Source organism: Oreochromis niloticus, linkage group LG4 (genome assembly GCF_001858045.2).
Source record: "Oreochromis niloticus isolate F11D_XX linkage group LG4, O_niloticus_UMD_NMBU, whole genome shotgun sequence".
NCBI lineage: Eukaryota > Metazoa > Chordata > Actinopteri > Cichliformes > Cichlidae > Oreochromis > Oreochromis niloticus.
The window spans coordinates 32,008,696-32,029,881 of NC_031969.2; the positions used below are offsets into that span (position 1 = coordinate 32,008,696).

General features: G+C 41.6%; 1 protein-coding gene across 2 annotated transcripts in view; it reads left to right on the forward strand.

Annotated features, from left to right (window-relative positions):
• grin2ca (glutamate receptor, ionotropic, N-methyl D-aspartate 2Ca) overlaps positions 1–21,186 on the forward strand; it is a 71,498-nt gene that overhangs the window by 38,194 nt on the left and 12,118 nt on the right. For both annotated transcript variants that reach the window (XM_005469078.4, XM_003442580.5), the window contains exons 4-7: positions 1,926–2,040; positions 8,729–8,940; positions 18,780–18,948; positions 20,468–20,621. In XM_005469078.4, coding sequence (XP_005469135.1) covers positions 1,926–2,040; positions 8,729–8,940; positions 18,780–18,948; positions 20,468–20,621 — 650 coding nt within the window. The remainder of the gene's footprint in view (positions 1–1,925; positions 2,041–8,728; positions 8,941–18,779; positions 18,949–20,467; positions 20,622–21,186) is intronic.

Here is a 21,186-nt window from a genome sequence, read left to right on the forward strand (position 1 = left end):
CAAATCCGTCCGTTTAAACCCAGCAGGCATGATTTGAATAGCGGCAGTAACGTGAAGGTCGGCGAGAGAGAACAAAGCACTTCTGTCACCTCTCGTGTTTCCAGCCAGATCAAACATGAACGACGGCCTCTCCTCCCAGATTCCTCCGCACACCACTGGAGTTGGAAACAGGCTTCTGATAATGAGTCGGCTCACCTGTTAATGAGATTATTGCATGATACCAGATTAAAGAGGCTTTTCGCATAGACCTATTCTCCTCTCAGCAGGCCTTCGTCACCTCTGCTGGAGTGTGAGAAAGCAGCGCCACAGGTCTAATGTGACAGAGGATGTGGAAGCCGAAGGAGCAGGGAACCATTGTCGCTGGTGTTCTCAGATTACTCAAGCAGTGTTCAAAGGGTTTAATAATCTCCAAAGCTACATGTGTGCTCCTCCTACACCTGAGAGTTAGGACTGAAATAATTGGTTTAGTAAGTGATTTGTTTTAATGACTTGGCAAGCAACAAATGTCAAACATTACTTTATCCCCGCCTCTCAAGTCAGATGACTTGTTAAATCAAAGAATTCAAACTCTTTCAGTCTTGTAGCATGCTTATGTTTAACCACCCTTCTACACCTGAGGGGGGAAAAAAAGTATCAGGGTGAAAATTAACACCACCCGGTTGACTTTTTTGCCAAATATTATAGTTTTCACCAACTGTCACATGTGCCTCCTGAGCAATGTCAGCCCATTCCTCTTTAACAAATCTCTCAGGATCCTGCAAATTCTTCTTTGATTTTTATCTATTAGCACGGACCTTGGTCTTCAGCCAGTTAATAACGTTCACGTTGGTCTTGCAGAGTAAGTTCTTCACCAAGAGCAACATTTAGTCTGGGTCGCTGTAGCGTTGGAAGAGAAAGCGAGCACCGCAACCAAGTGTGTCTCGTTTGTTTGAGGTTTTCTTTCCAAATCTTCACATATCCTTCTTTCTTCATGTCTTCTTCCACCTTGACTAGATTTCCAGTTTCAGATCCACAAAAGCATCTCCAAAGCCTAATATTCCCACTGCTATGTTACCCGACTTGGCTATTCACTCATGTCCTGGCAGTCGTTCTGGTGGCTTTAAACACTTCTCCCACTAGTTGTCCTTTCAGAGTCTTTAAATCTTTCTCTTCCTACCTCTGCCAGGCTGGATCTGTACTGTGTGGTTCTCTTTAAATTTCTTGGTGATACGCTTGCATATCCATCTCTGCTCTGTGAGCATCAACAACTCTTTTTCTCAAGTCTAATCTGATTTTTGTTTTGGCATAATGCTTTCTCAGTGACAGATTAAACCTGATTTTTTACAGTGTGTAAATAAGAAGGTAACCCTCGGTTTTAACTTGATTTTAACAAGCTTTAAGAAGCATCACATCAATGCACATCAGTGGTTTTGTACTACAGCTCATTAAAAAGGTCAGTTTTTGTTTTTCCAGGGGTCGAAATATCAACCCAGGTAATTTATTTTTCTGAAATAATTCTGTTATTCAGTGCAAATAGCATTTCTTTAAAACTATAAATTATTTCTATCTTGAAAATCTCTTGCTTTGTTAAGCAAGGGAACATTTAAATTTCACTGGGAAGCTAATAATTTTGTCCTCGTCTATGTATCCAGAGAATCTCAAACAAAATCAATGTGAATCCAGGAAACAGTCCATCTCAAAAACTGTGGATCCAGTATTCACTGGGAACTGTTCGACTCCTGCACCGTTGTGGTTATAAGGTGGCAGTTAGTTTGCACCACATGTGAATTCACTTATTTGGCCTCTGTAGCAATTTTATTTGTATGTTTTGTTATATTGTTACATACATACATGTTTAAACGCTGTAAAAAAAAAGACTAAACAGCAATGTGATGACTGTACAAACGTATTTTAAGATCATCTTGTTCTTGGGTTTTCTGTTTCAGGCACATGTTGAATGTAACATGGGAACACAATGACTTCTCCTTCAACACTAATGGTTACCTGGTGAATCCAGCCATGATAATCATCACTCTAGACAGAGAGCGACAGTGGGACAAGGTAAGATGACGGCAGCTGCTCGACTTCACACTTTACCAAATGGCTTTTTAAGTGTGTGTCTGATTATTTCTGAGTGGATAAACTAACAGTTGAGCTCACACAATGAGGAGTGTTTACAGGACACTGATGTCTTTCTCTGCAAGACGGCGATTTCATACATCGTCGGTCTCTTTGAAAAGACTAGTTAGAGGAATCAAAGCTGCACTGATACCAATGAAATAATGAAGGATCGCCTCCTAATCACACAGCACATTCACACCCCTCTCCCACTGATCCCACCCTGTACTTCTTCGAAGGATATTAAAGTAAAACCCACACACTCGGGAAACTTTGCTTCAGCAAGCTGCCTCATTGAGATCGAAACATTCATTAAACCAGAGGGTGAATCTGATGTAACACTAGACTGGAGGGAGTTCACTTCCTCATCGGGTTCAACAGAAAGTGCTTAGTTTCACATTATGCACAAAGTGAAGAGTCACCAGCAGTTCAAAGCTAATTATGTGATTTTAATGTTTTAAGATGTTACTTCCTGTAACTTCCAATATGTTATCGGGACTGTGAGAAAATGGGAAGCTGTAATGGCAACGTAAACAAACAATTTGTGGATATGGAAGGAGATTGAAGCTGTTTTGTGCATCATTCAATATTACACCAAAGACTATTGACTTTTGACTGTTGCCTAAATGACTTTTGTGTACATGAGACAATCAAATGTTAACAGTCAATCAATTCCAATTAATCAACTGTAAAAATAACAATCAGAAAATAATTTAAAATTATTATGGTTGAATACTTCTACTAGAGCCATCACACAACTTTTTAAAACTTCTAGAGTCTCGAGACCTAAAACTGTTTTAGTCTGGATCACTATAGTCGAAAGAAAAACTTAATATTTGGAGGCATGGCTTCATGTTTCCATCAAACAAACCCAGCACAGAACAGCGCAGCCATCCAAGACAGCAGACACAACACTGATAAAGTGAGGCAAAGCATGAGGAGGAGCTGCCGGGTTGTAAGTGGGTTACAAAGTGGCTTGCAGGCACAAACCAACTGTAGGAAAGTTAGAGCAGCCTAAAAAGGACAGCCTGTGAGATCAGCCAACTGGACACTGATCTGGTCTGCTATTGAGATCAGCTGATCTACCTCCAGCGCAACTAACTTTGACTTCATGGCCTGACTAAACTGTGGATTGTGCACATTCAAATATATATAAATATTTAAGAAAAAGCAGCAATTTCCACATTTAAAAACTCGATCTGGAGATCATCTGGTATATTATCTTTAATCACTGTTTACTTTTGGAAAGTTTAAAAAAACGATCACTAAAAGATGATGTTATTTTTGTGTCCCTATCCATCTTATTTTCTTTATATGCCACTTCTTTCTGAACAGACAAATCTTTCCTTTGGTATCTTGTCCTGATGCATTATTCATTATGGCTCAGTCACACTAGAAAATAGGACAGCGACCTCCTTGCAACTAGGGGGAGGGGGTGTGTGTGGGGGGGGGTGCTCTGCGTTTTCATTTAATTTGTTTGCAATCGAAAAACAATTTCAAGAAGCTGCAGTTTCTGTGCAATCGGTCACGCACAGGTTGAATGCACAAGCATGCAACACCCTCAATCTCTGGGAAACAACTTCTGACTGTAGACAGTTGCACAGGTTGTCTCCAACTAGGCAAATTGTCTCCAAACAATTGCGATCCAACTCCGACCTGATTGCAATTATTATGGTGAAGGTTTGCAAATATCGCTGTCGAATTTATACACACATTCAAATTGCCAACACAATGCAATCAGTCGGGCTCAGTCTATGCTGATGAACACAGCTCATCTGTGACATGCCTCTTTGCCAAAGACGACTCAACTGGTTGTATTCTGATTATACTCCTGTATAAAACCAAGGTGGCTGACACCTATGTAAAGTTGCAGTTAAATTGCCGTCCTGCAGCAACAACATCACGATTTGTGGAGGAATTCCTGTTTCAGAACTATGAGTTTCTGGTGATACTCTGAATGCAAGCAGTTAATGAATTTATGTTTAATGTCCATTTCTGTCTGTGTAGAAGGCAACGGACTTGTGATTCTTTTTTAGGTTTTATCACAGTTCATCTCCATCTCACAAACAGATTGTAAGTAACTGTCGACTTGACCCAATTCAATCACAAACTGACAGCAGACTCATAGCAAACCCACTCCAGCTTATTGCCTATTTATTCCCGTCTTGATGGACCAAACTCACTTTGAAGTTAGCAGCTAGACCTGGTGCCACTTCTGCATAGCAATGAGAAAACGAGATCACAAGTTCACTGCACACAGCTGCAGTAATTTTAGTCACATCGTGGTGTCCGAATACTTTTTCCAAATCGTTCCATGCTCATTTTTTTAAATAACGACCAACAGAAAACTTCCTGGAAGTGTAACTCTGTATCCTCTAATTTGTAATATGTAAACACAATGCTAACAATAAAAGACTGAATCTAAATTGAATTCACTGATGTTAACATGATAGGTCATGTGACAACATTAACTTATTTCCACAAGCAGCTCAGCTGAGTTTAGCATAAGACGTTAGTCGTATTCACTCAGAAACACTTTCACATAAAATATAAAATGTGGGCGACTGAGAGGACACCAAACTTAAATGTGTCCTCCCAATCACCCCCCGACTCCAGCACTCCTCATTCCCAGCGTGCTGACCTTTACATAAACCTTTCTGGGGAGGAAAAATACATTTCTCCTGTTCCCTGGAAGAACAACACTGCACTCATTTCACAAAATTTTGACTAAGAAGTGTGAGGCAATCCATTTTGTGTGCTCCACTTTCTGCTGCCTATGGCCTCTATTCTCTGAAAGCTGAAAATCAATTCCACCTTTTGATTTCCTTTTTACCAGCCTTTGTATTGTACACATGCAGAGGCAGCCGGTCTGTAACGTTCATACATCATCTCTGTATAACCAGCCTCACAGTTTGCTGCCTGGCATTACACGCCTCATATTTTTTAACTTATTAAAAAAAAACCTGTATCACTACAACGCTCTTATCGGCCAGGCCTAATATGGAACTTGCCAAGAGTCATTGTTCAGCTGTTTCCACAGATGTACAACTCAAAGTCATTTGGGAAGAGCAAGAGAGAGAGAGAGAGAGGGAGCATGACAAAAGAAAGTGGAGACGGAAAGAAAAGGCTCCTGAGAATGACGAGAAGTGTTCCTGTCATTGCCGTTATCTGCCACGGTCTGAAAAGCTGACGTTTTTTTAGCTGTATGCAACACTTACAAACCCTGAAATTAGAACCTCAGTACTGAAAAGGATTTAACTGGAAAGATGAATCCTGACAGATTTTCTGTAATATAAACCACCCGTTTTCTTTCCAGATAATTAATTATAAAATTATAACTCTCATGACAGTGTTTGCTATAAATTAAGCTTTCCATTCCTTATTCTTGCTTAGGTGCTGCGTGAAACACAAACATCTTTTTACCGATGTCTCAGATGAATGAACAATGAAGACTTCACAGGCTACGCAGCCACAGGCTAAAGAGTTTTCTTTTTTTGCCTTACTCATCTCAGTACCTTCGTCTTGTAAATTGAAATTCTGAGTGACTAAATGCCCAGGAGTGGGGTGATACTATAACAGTGGGGCTGATCGATATGACTGGCAGGAAAGAAGAATAACTGTGAGGTCCAGGGAGAACTGAGATATTTGCACTTTTCTGTCGACGTTCAGTTTTTTTCCATTTCACTGTGACAGGCTTTACTGACTGGCATGATGAGATAGGATTGCCCCCCTTCCTGCATAAACAGCAGAGATTATGTGGGAGGAAAAACATTGTGTTCAGACTGGCACTTTTTTTTTTAGCTCTCCAGGAAGTTGATGACATTTACAGAAGCACAGTCAAGTGAACTAGAAAGAATTTTGTTTAAATATCAATAAGCTCACATTTGTCCCAACTACCTCACTGCCAGAAGTAAAATGCAAGTGGAATTGTTTCATCTACACGAAACAAAAAGGCGTCTACTATTTTAAAAATGTGTGTAGGTGATTGATTTAGATGGAGACAACCGAGATACATTGCTACTTTGACCTACACTCATGTATTAGGTTTACTGTTTTAAACTGACAGGAATACAAAATGCAACCACATGCAATAATGTTGCAGTCTCGCTGCCTTTGAAATGGGTGCTTTAAAGATGGTGATCGGGTCTGCGACTGTTTGCAGTCAGCTGTCATCTTCAAAGCAATAACATGGAGTCAATCTGCGGTTAGTTGGCTTATTGAATGGTGTTAAGTTGGCAGTTACATAAAGTGGCAAAGAGTCCAGAAATTCAATAACTCCTCCAGTGATGTAACTGCTGAAGGACTGCGATTTAGCTGATAATTACACATGCATTTGGCAATTTGCTTTTATATAAGAACCACAAAAAGTTGAGTCAAGTTTCATGTTGCAAGGAGACGCAACACAGATGGATTGTGTTCACTGTGCAGACTGGATCAGACTGACTGTGAAGTATCTGCAAATTGAGCAATAATTTGCAAACCTGTGCCAGCGTCTCTGACAGTGACTGCAGGTACGAGTCAGATCGCTATCACAGACCAAATGTGATTTGTCCTATTTTGTGCCATTAATCTAGGGCAGAGGGTGTCCAACTCCAGAGGCCTCGAGGGCCGGTGTCCTGCAGGTTTTAGATGTTTTCTTGATCCATCACAGCTGATTTAAATGGCTAAATTATCTACTCAACATTTCTTGAAGTTCTCCAGAGGCCTGGTAATGAACTAGTCATTTGATTCAGGTGTGTCGACCCAGGGTGCGATCTAAAGCCTGCAGGACACCGGCCCTCGAGGCCTGGAGTTCTGTCTGGTTAGCCGACCACATCCACACAACTCAGTGTTTTGCAACAGGAGATGGATTTGCACGCCCAGCACTGGCTAGCATTGGACGTTGTTGAATTTCACCAACCTTAGCTCACTTGCCTGCTAACAGCATCATTATCCATTAACCTGAAGCAACATCAGTTTTCATTTTGATGTCCTTGTAGCATTTGTGCTGGAGTCTGTGTTGTGCTGGGAGGCGGTCATTCATTTAATTAGTGAGTAATGGACTCCATTTCTACCTCACGGTAATTTATTGTTGTTCACCGTGAAAGCTGTGAGGCTCTGGAGTGAGCAGAAGTGTCGCTTACTTTGGATTTTCACTGAAGCAAGAAAGTTGGGAAAGGTCTCATTTTCAAAGTCACGTTCCAATCTGCTCAAACACTGGGAAAAGTTGCATGCAGCACTTTCAGTTTTGCATATTACTTTATCTTTGCTTCTGAACAGGACCTGTACATGTTTGTAATGCTGGAGTTTGCCAGATGACTCCGCACTGTTGCCGAGTTTGTTACCAGATTTGTCTGCGCTGCCATCTTCTCCGTGAATCTGCAGCAATCCCTGTTCAAATAAGCGAGAGGGCAGATTAATGTCGTTGTTGTTGTTTTCTGTTTAACGCTAGGATAGTATATTCTCCAAAGGTGTTCGCCAAAACTGCTGCAAAACAGACAGGGAGCCACACTCAGCTGGAGAGCAGTACTTTTTACTATACAATTTAGCAGACGTAGAACGTGCTCTGGATTGAAAGCTGGTGTTTCGGACTTGACTCACTCTTCATGTTTTCATATTGCCAGAGTGAAACGGAAATATTACACAACTGCTGATCCTCTACACTGGCAACGGAGTGTACTCTGGTCCTATGACAGCTGGGAGGGAGAGAGGGACGAATGGATGGATGGATGTTTAAAGCATTTTAAAGTAGCACCTGTTTACATTAGGGTTTCTGGTCCAGCCCCTCAGAAAGGTCATGCTTCCCTGGGAGTAGAAGCTGCTTCTACCTGTGAAACTGTGAAAGTCTGTTTGTCATTCATTTACTACACTGTGGCACGAAAAACAGCATTTAACAGCCCTGTTTCATTTAACACAAGCTTAAAAATCCATCCGATGTGTGTTTGTGGTAAACTGGGTCCAACTGGTCCAATGCAACATTCACTCCTTCATTTGTGAGGCTGATTAAAGCAGGGTGAGTCAGAAGGGCCAATCAGTGGAGCTGAACAGGTCACGGCTTCTTTAAATAAGTGAGACTGAAATGTTTAATTTCTGATCTTTATTATGTATTCAGCTTGCTTGTGAATGCTCATTTCCCCACAACATCCAATTAAAATTGGCTCCCTGGTAATAAAGCGGGGGTGGAATTGCTTTCATTGCATTAGATGTATAATTGTGCTCTCTACATCCCCAGTGACCCAAAAATCAATTTCCTCTAAACTGTCCAGGAACTAAAACTCTGCTCTCTGTGTGCCGGGACCAGACGCTCAAATCGCAACATGTCAAAACAGCACATACAGTTAGAGGATTGAGGACAAGTGTATTAAGAGTGGAGACTGAGATAGACGGGGTTACGCACTTCTGTCCTCACAGATGCATGAGGGGCTTATTTTCTCAATATTATACATGTATTTTTATGTAGTTTTGTGGCTCGGCTAAACAGATTTCCAGAATCCTCTGGAGTTTATTTATGTGGCTGTTCCCCCAAATCCATGTTTATTTCTGTGCCTCGCTGCTGTAACAAATCAGAACCACAGAAGCCATCTGGAGTTTGGTGCAGGGATTTTTCACTGCTCCGCATTAATCCACCCCCCTCCTCTCTCCGTACCTTCAGGTGGGCACCTATGAAATGGGGATCCTGCAGATGAGATACCCCGTCTGGCCGCGGTTTGGCAGCTACTTAGAGCCCGTGTCAGATTACAGGCATCTCACAGTGGCCACGCTGGAGGAGCGGCCCTTTGTCATTGTGGAGGCAGTGGACCCCGTGACTGGTACCTGTGTCAGCAACACCGTGCCCTGCCGACGACAGTCCAATAAGACCGAGACGTAAGTGAAGTGACTCCAAAGATTCCTATTAAATCTTTCATTTTGCTGGCTGACGAGACAAATGTCGCATTTTGAGTGCTATCCTAATTAACGCTCACAGGATGTAGTTAAAAGCTGAAAATTAGATGAATAGCATCACATATCATAAGTTGATTAATTACACATTTCACATTCAGTTGTTTTACGAGCCAATTACTCCAAATACTACAGGGTGTAACCACTGGGACAGGAGGCCAATGTAACAGATGGAGAATGCTGACTGTTTAACTGTGAGGAGTTTGTCATTTTGTTGGTCAGCGATATTCTTATTACAGAATACGAGTTCGGACAACAGCTTGCAGAGCGCATTAGGCTAACAGCCAAGTTTAACCTTGGCCTTATGGCAAAGTTACATGTGAAATAAACTCTAATTAGCTCAAGTCAATTTGTACTTTAGTCGTCACCCCGTCGACTGGGGTCTGTGCAGAGAACAATGGCATGTGTTTTTAATCATACTTTACAGATTTTTCTTTTTTATTTATCGTCCCAATTTTATGACTTTGTCACAATCAACTTCCTCTAATGATGCCACAGACAGTACTGTGCAAAAGTTTTAGGCAGGTGAGAAAATGCTGTAAACGAAGAATGCTTTCAGAAATGGAAGTGCTCATCATTTATTTTCAACAATCAACAAAATGCAGCGAATGAACAAAAGAGAAATCTGAATCAAATCAATATTTGCTGTGACCAGCCTTTGCCTTCTTCTAGGTACACTTGCACACAGTTTTTGAAGGAACTCTGCTGGTAGGTTGTTTCAGGCATCTTGGAGATCTTCTGTCTGTTCGTGTAATCCTGACACACTCGATGTTGAGGTCAGGGCTCTGTGGGGGCCGTACCATCACTTCCAGTACTCCTTGTTCTTCTTTATGCTGAAGATAGTTCTTAATGACTTTGGCTGTATGGTTGGGGTCGTTGTCCTGCTGCAGAATACATTTGGAGCCAACAAACAATCATTTACACTTCTGAAAGCAATGTTTGTTTACAGCATTTTTCACAACTTTTGCCCAGTCCTGTATATATAATGTTTTCTGTTTCTGTATGGGTGATGCCACCTACAATTTTGGGCAACTTTGATTGCTTCTTGCAGTAAATTATTTTACTCCATGTATGTTAAATACGTTGGCAGGATGAAGGTGAAAAACAAGCAAAATTGAAAACATCTAAAAGTCTAAAATAAAGAGCTTATGCTATGCTTAGAATTAACGTACTTTTTAAACATGCTGTTGGTTTGTTATCAATTTGCTAGGCAGCTGCTGTTGTGTCTTTATCTTCCGGTGCCACTGCCCCCCCATCCTCTCATGTTGTTCTTTGTGTCTAACTGCCCTCTATGTCTAAGGATGCTTTTGAAATTAATTAATTTGGTACATGTAGATGAATTGAGGGACCAAGTTTTAAGTTAAAGTATTGGCCAAATTTTGTACCTTCGACTTTTATAAAAAGGCCTGGGTTAAATAGTAAATATATACCGCACTACTAAAAGGAACAAATAATGTAAAATATGTCATTTTGATGTCATATTGCAATCCTTCACATTACTTGGACTTGGTCTCCCTGAATACACAGCAGGCTTTGATGGCTTTCAGGATTTAAGAGCTTAAAGAAAATGTGCTGTTCGCAGATTATTTACAGTCATTCCACTTTCAGTCAGGTCATTTCAACATGTGTCGATCATCTCAGCCATATACACGTCCTATGCAAACCCACTTTACTGCACAGTCCCACATGCACACTCACATGTTAACGTGCCCATTTGAATTGATTCTGTGACTAACTTGAGAGTGCCATTAGGTGTGAGATTAAGAGGCTCTTCCTCTGCCATTAGCGCATGCATGACTTCTTATCACTCAATGGTGAGATGCTCATTAGGCTGCTTGGCCAGAGTGCAATATCCCGGCGATCACTCTGTGACCCAATCAGGGAAATGTATGCGCTGCATGGAGGGGTATCAATTAGATGGGACGATTAGGCCATGTCATCAATCCCGAACACCTAGAGACTGATATTGGTGTTCATTAGTGGGGGAGAGAAGCACAGGCCATTATCCATTACTGACAATGGTGTTAACGAGATGAAGGGGATGGAAGATGAAGATCACGTCCCTTCAGTGTTATGAAGCGCTGGAGTGCTTAATCGCTCATGCTGACCAAAATCATCCTGCCAGTACAGAAAGAGCGTAATTCCTCTTGTCAAACAATGAAACGTTTTCACAGAGCCGAACAAAAATTCAAGGCAAAAGAAGACAGAGGCAATGAGAGGTCCAACGAAGCATCCGGCACTTTGGGCAGTCGAAGGAGAAACATCGGCCAATGAAGGGTGACCAGATGGACTGTGATGGATCCTTGAGTACACTGAGGGCTTCATCTATAGGTTTTATTTATCATTCATTTAGTCCGAACTGTCAGAGACTGGTGAGAGTGGCCACCTGAGTGATGTCTTCAGATTGTTTGTTCTGCCAATTCAAAAGTATTCCCTTTGCAACATTAACAAAAGACAGAGCAAAGCAGTACACGCTTATATTTGTGGAGTATTTGTGAATCTACACAAAAAGGGAATGACAACAATGAAGCCATCAGAAATCTAAAAGAAGGAAAAAGCAAAGAAACAGTTGGCGACGTGAGGTGAGCCGGTACTTTCCATTCTGAGGCGAGCAGCTGACGGGACTACCAGTAGCAATAAACAAAACCTGGTTAATAGGATTACCTAAACCAGGGGTGGGGACTCCAGGCCTCGAGGGCCGGTGTCCTGCAGGTTTTAGATGCATCTTTTATCCATCACAGCTGATTTAAATGGCTAAATTACCTCCTCAACATTTCTTGAAGTTCTACAGAGGCCTGGTAATGAAGTCATTTGATTCAGGTGAGATCTAAAACCTGCAGGACACCGGCCCTCGAGGCCTACAGTTCCCCATCCCTGTCCTACACAGTCAGATGTCCACTTAAACTACAAAACTATGCAAGAATAAATTCATACGTGGAACGGATTTAAACTCTTGGGATAAGTAAAAACTTGGAATAAATAAGTCTAGAGTTAGACTGATTTGAGACTTTCCCACCTTATACAAGTTTGTTATCCTAGAAGAATAAATCGATAAAGGAATTAAACATCGAGGCTGCAGAGCAGAAGAAGGACTACAGTCAGCACCTGCAGTCCGAGATTGTGGAGGATTGTGGAGGAGAGCTGCTTCTCCAGAGATACTCTCAGCTGATTGTGTTGTTCGGTCATCTCTGACACACACATGTATTTACATGTATATAATCCCTAACCCCTCAAACAGAAAATCTACATCTGGGTAAAATACTGACCAGCTGAAGTTAACTTATTTCATATGTTTCATACACTTCTCTGTATGAGAAAACACTTTCAGTACTTGCAGGTTACACACAGTTTAATATGCATTCCCGATAGTGGTCGGCCAATTTTCCCCTCAGCCTCCTAAAAGCACCATCTTTCTTTATCTGAATATCCACAACAATTCCAAATTCGCCTTCAGCACCAAACATGATTACAACTCAGACCCATGTCAGTGCTTTCTAAATGAGAAGCCACTGGTCATGCAGATTCTCCACTTCAATCCCTCAACCCCTGGGCCATGCACGCAGCTTGCCAAGCAGACCATCTGTGTGATTCACTCACGCGTCCTCGGAGAGGCCTGACAAACAGACACCAGCGTCCGGCTTGGACTTGGCTAAAGCAGCTCGCAGCAGTTACCACAAGTTCTTCCCTTTGAGTCGTGCACGTTCGCCTGTGGGATCAGAAAAATCTCGCTTCCTCGCTGTCTTTGAACAGCAGGGAGCTGGTTCTACCTCAAAGCACTCTGGCAAAGATTCATTCAGAGATAATGCCCTGGTGAAGGGTAGCATTGACCTGAGAAGATAATGTCATCACACATTAGCTGCATTCAATGGAAGTTAGATCATAAGATGATTTCATTAAAGCTGAGACTGGGTGCAGCAGCAGATGCGCTCCTGGAGTCTGAGAGCTAAACGATCTATACGCAGTACTAGAAAGTTGCACTAAGTAAATTTACACATTCATGGTCTCAGAGGATGGTGTTTGAAAGTCTCAGCACTCCCTCATATATACAGTGTGTTTACCAGCTCACTGATCAGTCACAGAAGGAGCCCTAGTCATGAACAGAGCTGCCCCATGAGGTGGTTAAGATGTCTTACTGAAAGGTAAAACCCCCCAAAGACCACCAGAAAACCTGACCTGCTTCATTAATCCTCCACCTTTATTAAAAAAAAGCCTGTGCATCACATTCAATGGACTGATTAATTCCAATTTTAAAATATTCAATGACAATCATATTTGTTTTTCTACAACTTAATGAACTCTAAAAAGTGGAAGGCTTGTTTTATCGCTGCATCTCACTACGTGATTTTCTTTGTTTGTTTCCTCTTTGTGGCCCACGAGTCCATAAAGCACCTTTATCTATTCAGTGATATAAAACAGATTAGATCTCGCTCACTCCTTCCACAGGGAACCCCAACCATAATCGAATTTTTGAGGAGGGTAATGCAGGTGTATTCATAAAGTGAAAGGCTATTTCAAAGTACTGTCTAATACGCCTAAAAGACATTTCAGTAAAGGTAAAATAACTTGAGGTACAGATGTTATGGAATTAAAAACAAGAGTGAAGACGAAACTTGTCAGATGAGAGGCGAAACGTCCAGTCGCTTTCTTTCCAAGCTCCTTAAAAATGCGAGCGTTTTTTCAAAGTTTGCTTTGCTGCTTCTGCACGTTCAGCAGGTGATAAACTGTAATAAATTATACTGTGATATTTATTTATTTATGTGTCGACTGCTGTGATACAATTTCCCAACTTCTGGGATATATCAATTATGTCTTATTGTTGTTTTCAGATTACTGTCATCATTATTCTCATTATTAAATGTTCATATTGTGTCTATTAACCAATCAGTCGTTCAAAAACGGTGGGGGGGGGCACGGGAAAAGATTTTAGAGGAGGATCGATGTGCACTTGGTGAGGATTCCTGACTCAGCTGCAGCTGTCCGACTTCCATATCGGAAGTGTTAGGGTTCCAGTGGAATGGTCAGCAAATCCATGTGTACAAATGACAGGCAGCCTTCATGAATGGGTGTATCCGGCTCTTTAAAGATCACCTACACCTCAAGGCTTATTGGCGACTGAGTGATTAAGCCCCAAACCGCTGTGTTTCATCATCCCCAAAACCAATTTCAGCTGGAAAACTGTGCAGCGTTTCTCCTCTCTCTATCTTTACTATTAGTTTTCCACCAATCCCCACTGGTCCCCCTACAGAAAAAAAGACATTGAGCCAAAAAGGATAATTTACGTTACAAATGCAGAAAACAACAATAATCTGCACTTAATATCTTCAACTATTAATGTGGAAATTTAAACAACAACTATATAATAATTGTGCACTGGTGTTTTCCATATTTAGATTCTGTTAGTAAGGTGCTTGGTGACAAGTAAAGACAATAACCAATCCGCTGCCTCTCTTGAGTCCATCCCACAGGTGAGCTCCCACTGCAGCTCATGGTCCTTATGGCTTGAAGGTCAGAATAGAAACTCCCCACTGCCAGGTGGAGTCAAAGACAGTGATACTGTCGCAGGATGTGCTCACCAGGATGCAAATGACACAGGAAGTGCTGGGCTAACTGGTTAAACTTTTAAAAATATAAGTGAGGGGACAGTCCACTAGTAAACCGATGAAACCCCCACATATACTTTAAGTAAACTGAGCTTGGACATGTTTCTGTCTGTTCCTCTCCATTATCTCACTTCACAAATCCTCTGATATTTTGTGATATTCTGCGTTTCTGTTTCCTCGAAAAAGCAGATTCAGCATCGCTAAAAGCTCTGCAGACTGAGCTACTAATCTAATTTAGCCCAATATGTAAGAAAAAAAATTCACCTGGTGCAAATTTATAGCTCGTTTAAGAGGTGAAGACTTGAAGAAGATCTCAATGAGAGTGATGACTTTAATTTTCTCAAGAAGGGATACGGATGGAAATGAACGTGCACGCGCACACGGGGAAAAAATGGCACCATCCGTAGAGCATCATCAAAACAATATTCCAAGAATGTCCACAAGGAATAAATTACCTCTCTCACACACACACACACACACACACACACACACACACACACACACAATGATTCCCAAAGACCCATTTTAATGCGACTGGCAGCTGATTTAAGGCCCAGCCCTGAACCCTGGCAGCTGGTGAGACGAGGGATGTTGGGAGCGCTGTGTTTACTCGGGGTGTACTGTGGCAGCCTCGTTTCCCTCTAAAGTGTTTGTTTGTTTCTGTTTGTCGTGGCTCTGTTCCTCCTCGCAGCCTCGCCTTTTCGTCTCATTGACTCCCCGTCCTGATGTGTGGGTGCAGAGTCCATTAGACTGAAGGTCTGGGGGAGGTTAGGGGTGATGTGTCATTAGTGCTCTCTGCATTGCACCCATGGCTCACTACTTTGCAGCCACATTAACTCACACTGCCCACCTCATGCACTATACAGGAGTGTTCACTGAAGGAAATAATCACTTAATGGTGGAACGCCACATTCTCTAACACCAAATAACACGAAATGGATCAAATTTGTCTGAAATTATCTCCCATACGGCCAGTTTCACTCAGAACGATTAAAAACAGATCCTACCCACACAATTGTGACTCAATTGTTGGCAACTTTTTCACAAATGCCCCTTTTTCAGAAGCACTATCAAACACGCACAATAATAAAGGATCCAGGAAAATCTTGTTAGTTTGACTTCAATTTTTTCTTATAATATCTTCGCACCACTAGTTTAAGAAGCACTTAGTTGTTGAGTTTTTCCATCAATAAGGGCACAACAAAGGCAGGCAGATTCACACTTTACAAAATTTACACCTACAAAACAGAAAAATGTGGACAAAACAGGAGAGATCAGGATTGGGAATTTAGACAACTGGATTATAAAACTGTTGAGTGGAAAATGGTAAATGGCCTGTATTTGTATAGCGCTTTACTTAGTCCCTATGGAGCCCAAAGCGCTTTACACTACATTCAGTCATTCACCCATTCACACACTGGTGATGGCAGGCTACATTGTAGCCACAGCTGCCCTGGGGCGCACTGACAGAGGTGCAAACTACAGACAGAGGCGAAAACTACATCACAAGTTGGGGTCATTTTTTGTTTATGAGAGTGTCTCATGACGTACGAGCGTGCGACATTCGTGGTAACAGACGTGTGCAGATCAACAATGAATAACATGGAGTGCAGGAGAGAGTATGACCATGCAGCGTTTAAAGCGTGGACGTACTCACATTACTTTAAGTTTAATTCTGTAAAAAGTGAAAAACGTTAGCGTGCGCTGTTCACACTGCATAGGAAGAAAACTTCTTTCTACATCAAAAAATTAAACTTTAAATCTGAGCACCGAGCACGCCGCCACGGGAATGTGACATTCACAGAGAAACCCCCGGATCCCCCCACTGACATGACCGCTGTGGGCAAACCTCCACCCACCCCACTCCTGCTAAACAGGTGACAACAGATTTAAGAGCGACAGGACTCAGTGCTGCTCAATCTTTGATTTTATTTATTTCCTGCTGTGTTTTACTTGCATCTATTTGAAAGAGTGTAAACACAAAACACTATTTTATTTTATTTTATATGCTGGAATATGCAGAACATAGGTTTAAATGTTAAACACATTTCTTCCAGTCAGAGACTGTTGCATATAGTTTAATTTTTGCTTAATGCAGTGTGCATGAAATTAAAAGATTAAAACCAATAAAACAATTTTTAAGAAGAGGCTTTCCATTTGATTCACTTTAATATGATGGATTATGCAGAAAAATAGTATTGGGCTGAAAGCTCTATTGCTTTATTACGTATTCAGGTTGTGTATCATGTTTTGAAAAGTAACTAAGTAACTAATTACTTTTGAAAATAAGTAATCAGTAAAGTAACGGGAATACTTTTTTGGAGAAGTAATCAGTAATTAGTAACTAATTACTTTTTTCAAGTAACTTGACCAACACTGGTCACCAACACCACCATTAAGCACTGCACCCTGATCCTTTACATACATTAGTCGGACTGTTGGGAAATTTTATCGGATCATTGGACCATTTTCAGTATAGATTCAGAACTTTTGATTTGCCAGCTCTGCATCTTAAATAGGAACATAACCTGCTTTAAAGTCAAGATTCTTAATAATTAATCTTCACACGCAGATTAAATTTCTGAATACAAATCACTAAAATGTACGAATTTAAATTAAGCGCTACATATTATGCTTTAACTCTGCTGTCAGGATCAGACTGCACAATGTTTCTGTGTCTGAGTAACTTTGTCTGAGGCTGGACTTGGACAGGACAAAACCTACCTGTGAGTGATAGACAGTGACCGCTACGGAGAAAATCAAGAGTCATAAAATTAATAGCTTTATTTAAATAAAATCGCTCAAAACAAAGCCCTCATATTTACATCCTAATCCAAGCTCGGAGCACGCCCAGGGAGGGAGAGAGGAATGCAGACTCCCTGACACATTTTTCTCCAAATCACAGCAAAGTGTTTTATAAGACACAGGACTTTGTGTTCCCGTCCTTCTCCTTGGCTCACATCGCTGCTGTCATCTTCTTAGTGTGAAACTGAAGGGCATTTTCATCGCCACGTTTCTCATAATCCTGCTGATAAGCAGAGGGAGAATTGATTTCAAACCTTACGTCAGCCCATTTTACTTAGTATGCAAAGCCTGAAACTGTCCACTGGGCTTCTGCTGCCTGCTCTGTCTGAAGATCAGCAGAATATTTAAGGCGGCATGCTGTGTCTGTTTTGTCGCCCAGACAGCTGGGTTTGTGCTCGCTACTACACAGGCATATTTCATTAAAACTGTAGCAGAGACAATCAGCCTGGGTCAGAGGACAAACTGTTGTATGCATGAGTCTGAAGAAGATATGGCTGCAAGGAACAATATAGCATTTTTAATGCAGCATTAAAAGCTTTGCAGCACTAGTTGAATAATAAAAGATGAAATGATTAGCGAGAAACGTGGCCGCCTGCCAGCCTCAACGCTACGTTTTATATGCTGTTCTAACACAGAAAGAGGCTGTCGTTACGCTGTTAGAGCAGCACTGTGTGACAAACGCATTAAAGTTTATCTTCATTACCGAAGTGACTGAGCTTAAGAGTGGCGGGGGTTTTAGAGGGTGCGTGCTCCTGTAAGTTGATTTTCACAAGGCATTTAAACAGAAACTAATACACAGTTCATTCCAACCAGTTTGTTTTACTGGTGAACTTGAAAGACTGACTGATGGAACCACAGGCGACGGCCCTCCTCACCATAAACCTTACCAACATATCGCCATATCCTTAGCATCCCATTTGCTACTCTTTAGGTGTGTGTGGCAAAAACGCCATCATCCAGCCCAGATAATCCTCCAATGAGTTTCCTGTCTGCTATTGTTTGTGTGTCATTAATTATGTCTGTGTGTATTGTTTTGTTCCACCCAGCTGTTCATCCATCTGTTGGGGCCAAGACATCATGTGCACGCCTGTAGAGTGGCTCAGAATTTCCCTCCAACATCCGCCGCAGCTTTGACGATGAAGAGATGGCTGTTCATTACCTCTTCATCACACTCACTTCAGTCAATCATTCCTCATTCCTCAAATCATTTGTAAAAATGACCTGACTATGTGTTGGGTCTACAAAACAGGAAGAAGAAAAAACACTTCCAGTTTTAGATAGTTGGTTTCTGCAGTTTCTCAAAGAAAACATGTTAAAAAGAATTCAGTATCCCAGCATTCCTTTCTCTTTCCCTTTCAGTATCGTAGGCCACACTGAGCCATACACAAAGCTGTGCTGTAAAGGTTTCTGCATAGACATCCTGAAGAAACTGTCCCGCACCATAAAGTTCTCCTACGACCTCTACCTGGTCACCAACGGCAAGCACGGCAAGCTGGTTCGAGGAATCTGGAACGGGATGATCGGAGAGGTATGAGCTACAAGCAGCTAGTTTTGTTTTGTTTCAAGATACAAAATCTTTTTTTTCCTTTTTTTAAAAAAACAAAAAAACAAGAAACAAAATCATCAAATCATCATCAAAATCTACGTCTGAGTGTTTCAGAAACTGAAACTTGATCCACTGGGATTTTTAAACAAAACCATCTTTAGGGTTTACAGAGGGTAAAATAAAATATCCCATAGGACAGGGGTCATACGAGATGAGGCCTGACTGCTTCAAGCTGATAGGAAGGTAACAGGAACTCAAATAACCACTCATTACAACCATGGTGTGTAGAAAAGCCTTTCTAAAGGCCATGCTGCCCACCCACCGGGCATAACCAATTCAGGGTCACAGTAAGCCAAGGTGAGAGGCGGGGTCCACCCTGGACAGGCCACCGGTCTGTCGCCAAAACAGGCACAGAGACAGACAACCATTCAAACTCATATTAACATCTACGTCTAGCAATTAACTAACATGCATGTCCTCAGACTGTGGATGTAGCCAGAGTACCCAGAGTGAACCAACGCAGGCATAATGAGAGCTTGATAAACGTCACCCAGAAAACACGTCTGAAACTGAAAGCAGGCAACAATAAATAAGAATAAAAACCCTCAAGAAGACAAAAGTCTGTTCTCTGATTGTAAATGTGTATGACAAGGTCAACTGGGTCAACACAAAAAGGAGGCGCAAGTGTCCCTGTGAATGATCTACATTCAGATTCCTCTGACCGGCCCTTCTCCTGAGTTGTTGCAGGATACAACAGTAGTAGGATCCCCCCCCCACATACACACCCTTTTTTATCAAAAACAGGAAGGCTATTGTGCTCAATGAGGCATCGACCTCCACAGGAGAGCTAATGGCTTGCATGAGGCGGAGTGTCTGGACTGTAAATCTCCCGGCTCTCCATCAGCATGATAAACAGTGGTGTTATATAGAAACAAAAAAAAATGGAGGCTTGGAAAGTCACAGTGGAATTTGAACTGCGCTGCTGTGGTTCAAACAGTAGAAAAAATAGCATCAGCGTTTTTCAGCCAGACCATCCAGAGCCTGCAGTCTTCAGTCATTTGTTCCATTTCCAGCTTCTAACATTTGGTAAGCGTGGCTTTATGTAATAGGTATTATACTATATGCTCCAATACATTATGATGGATTAGAGATGGATTAGATGGCAAATCATGCGTTACAATGCATTGGAGAAAAAAAAGGCAGGATAACACTGGGAGTTGCTTTTGAGCTGCATCCATCTGGCTGCTAGCTGAGCTCTGGAAGAAGCAGTAAGTATATCACCCTCAGGGGCAGACGCCCAGTGTGTTGACTTCACTGATAAATGAGATTTATCTCAAACATCAGCACAGGATGTCCTGTATTATGTAGCTACGAAGACTTCGATTTATGATCACATCAGACAAACATCTGCTATCTGTTTGTACCTACATCCAACCCCAACCACACAAAAAAATCAAATAAAAAAATAAAATCGAGACTGATGACTTTTCTTCTGCCACAGGTGTTCTACAAACGGGCCGACATGGCCATCGGTTCACTGACCATAAATGAAGAGCGCTCAGAGATTATTGACTTCTCGGTGCCGTTTGTGGAGACGGGGATCAGCGTGATGGTGGCTCGGAGTAACGGGACGGTCTCTCCTTCTGCTTTTTTAGGTGAGGAATGTTTCCTGGAAGCATTTTGACTGTGCTCAGCTAACATTAAGACACGGGAAAACAAAGAAACTCAAATCTCGACTTTTTCAGGCTGACGTGCAACATGTGATGCATCACAGCGGCTTTTATTTAAAGTGACTTTATCGTTATATAAAATGCAAAAAGAAAACATTAAATGGTTTTGGTTTCTCAGTCAGGAGCTGCTGCAATTTCACAGGAAACCTTTTGAAACTTTTCTACCCATTTTCTTGATGTTTGCAATAATAACCTTCGCACTGGGTAAAATGGTTTCGCTCGGCTGGGGATCTTTCAAGTCTCTTTGAAGTGGGGCCATGCGAGGTTTGGATCCACAGTCAGTGTGCTACCTGTGGCAGATGGCAGCACCACCAACCGACACATTGTAGTAATGTTATTAGTCACAGCTTCACTGAAGGAAAGCGTAAAGTAATAGAACATCAAATGATATCAATAAACTACACCATCTAACTATGTCTTTTGAAAATATTGACACATTACAAATTATCAGTTTATTGTAGTGTGTCCTCATGGTCTACACATGTGAAGT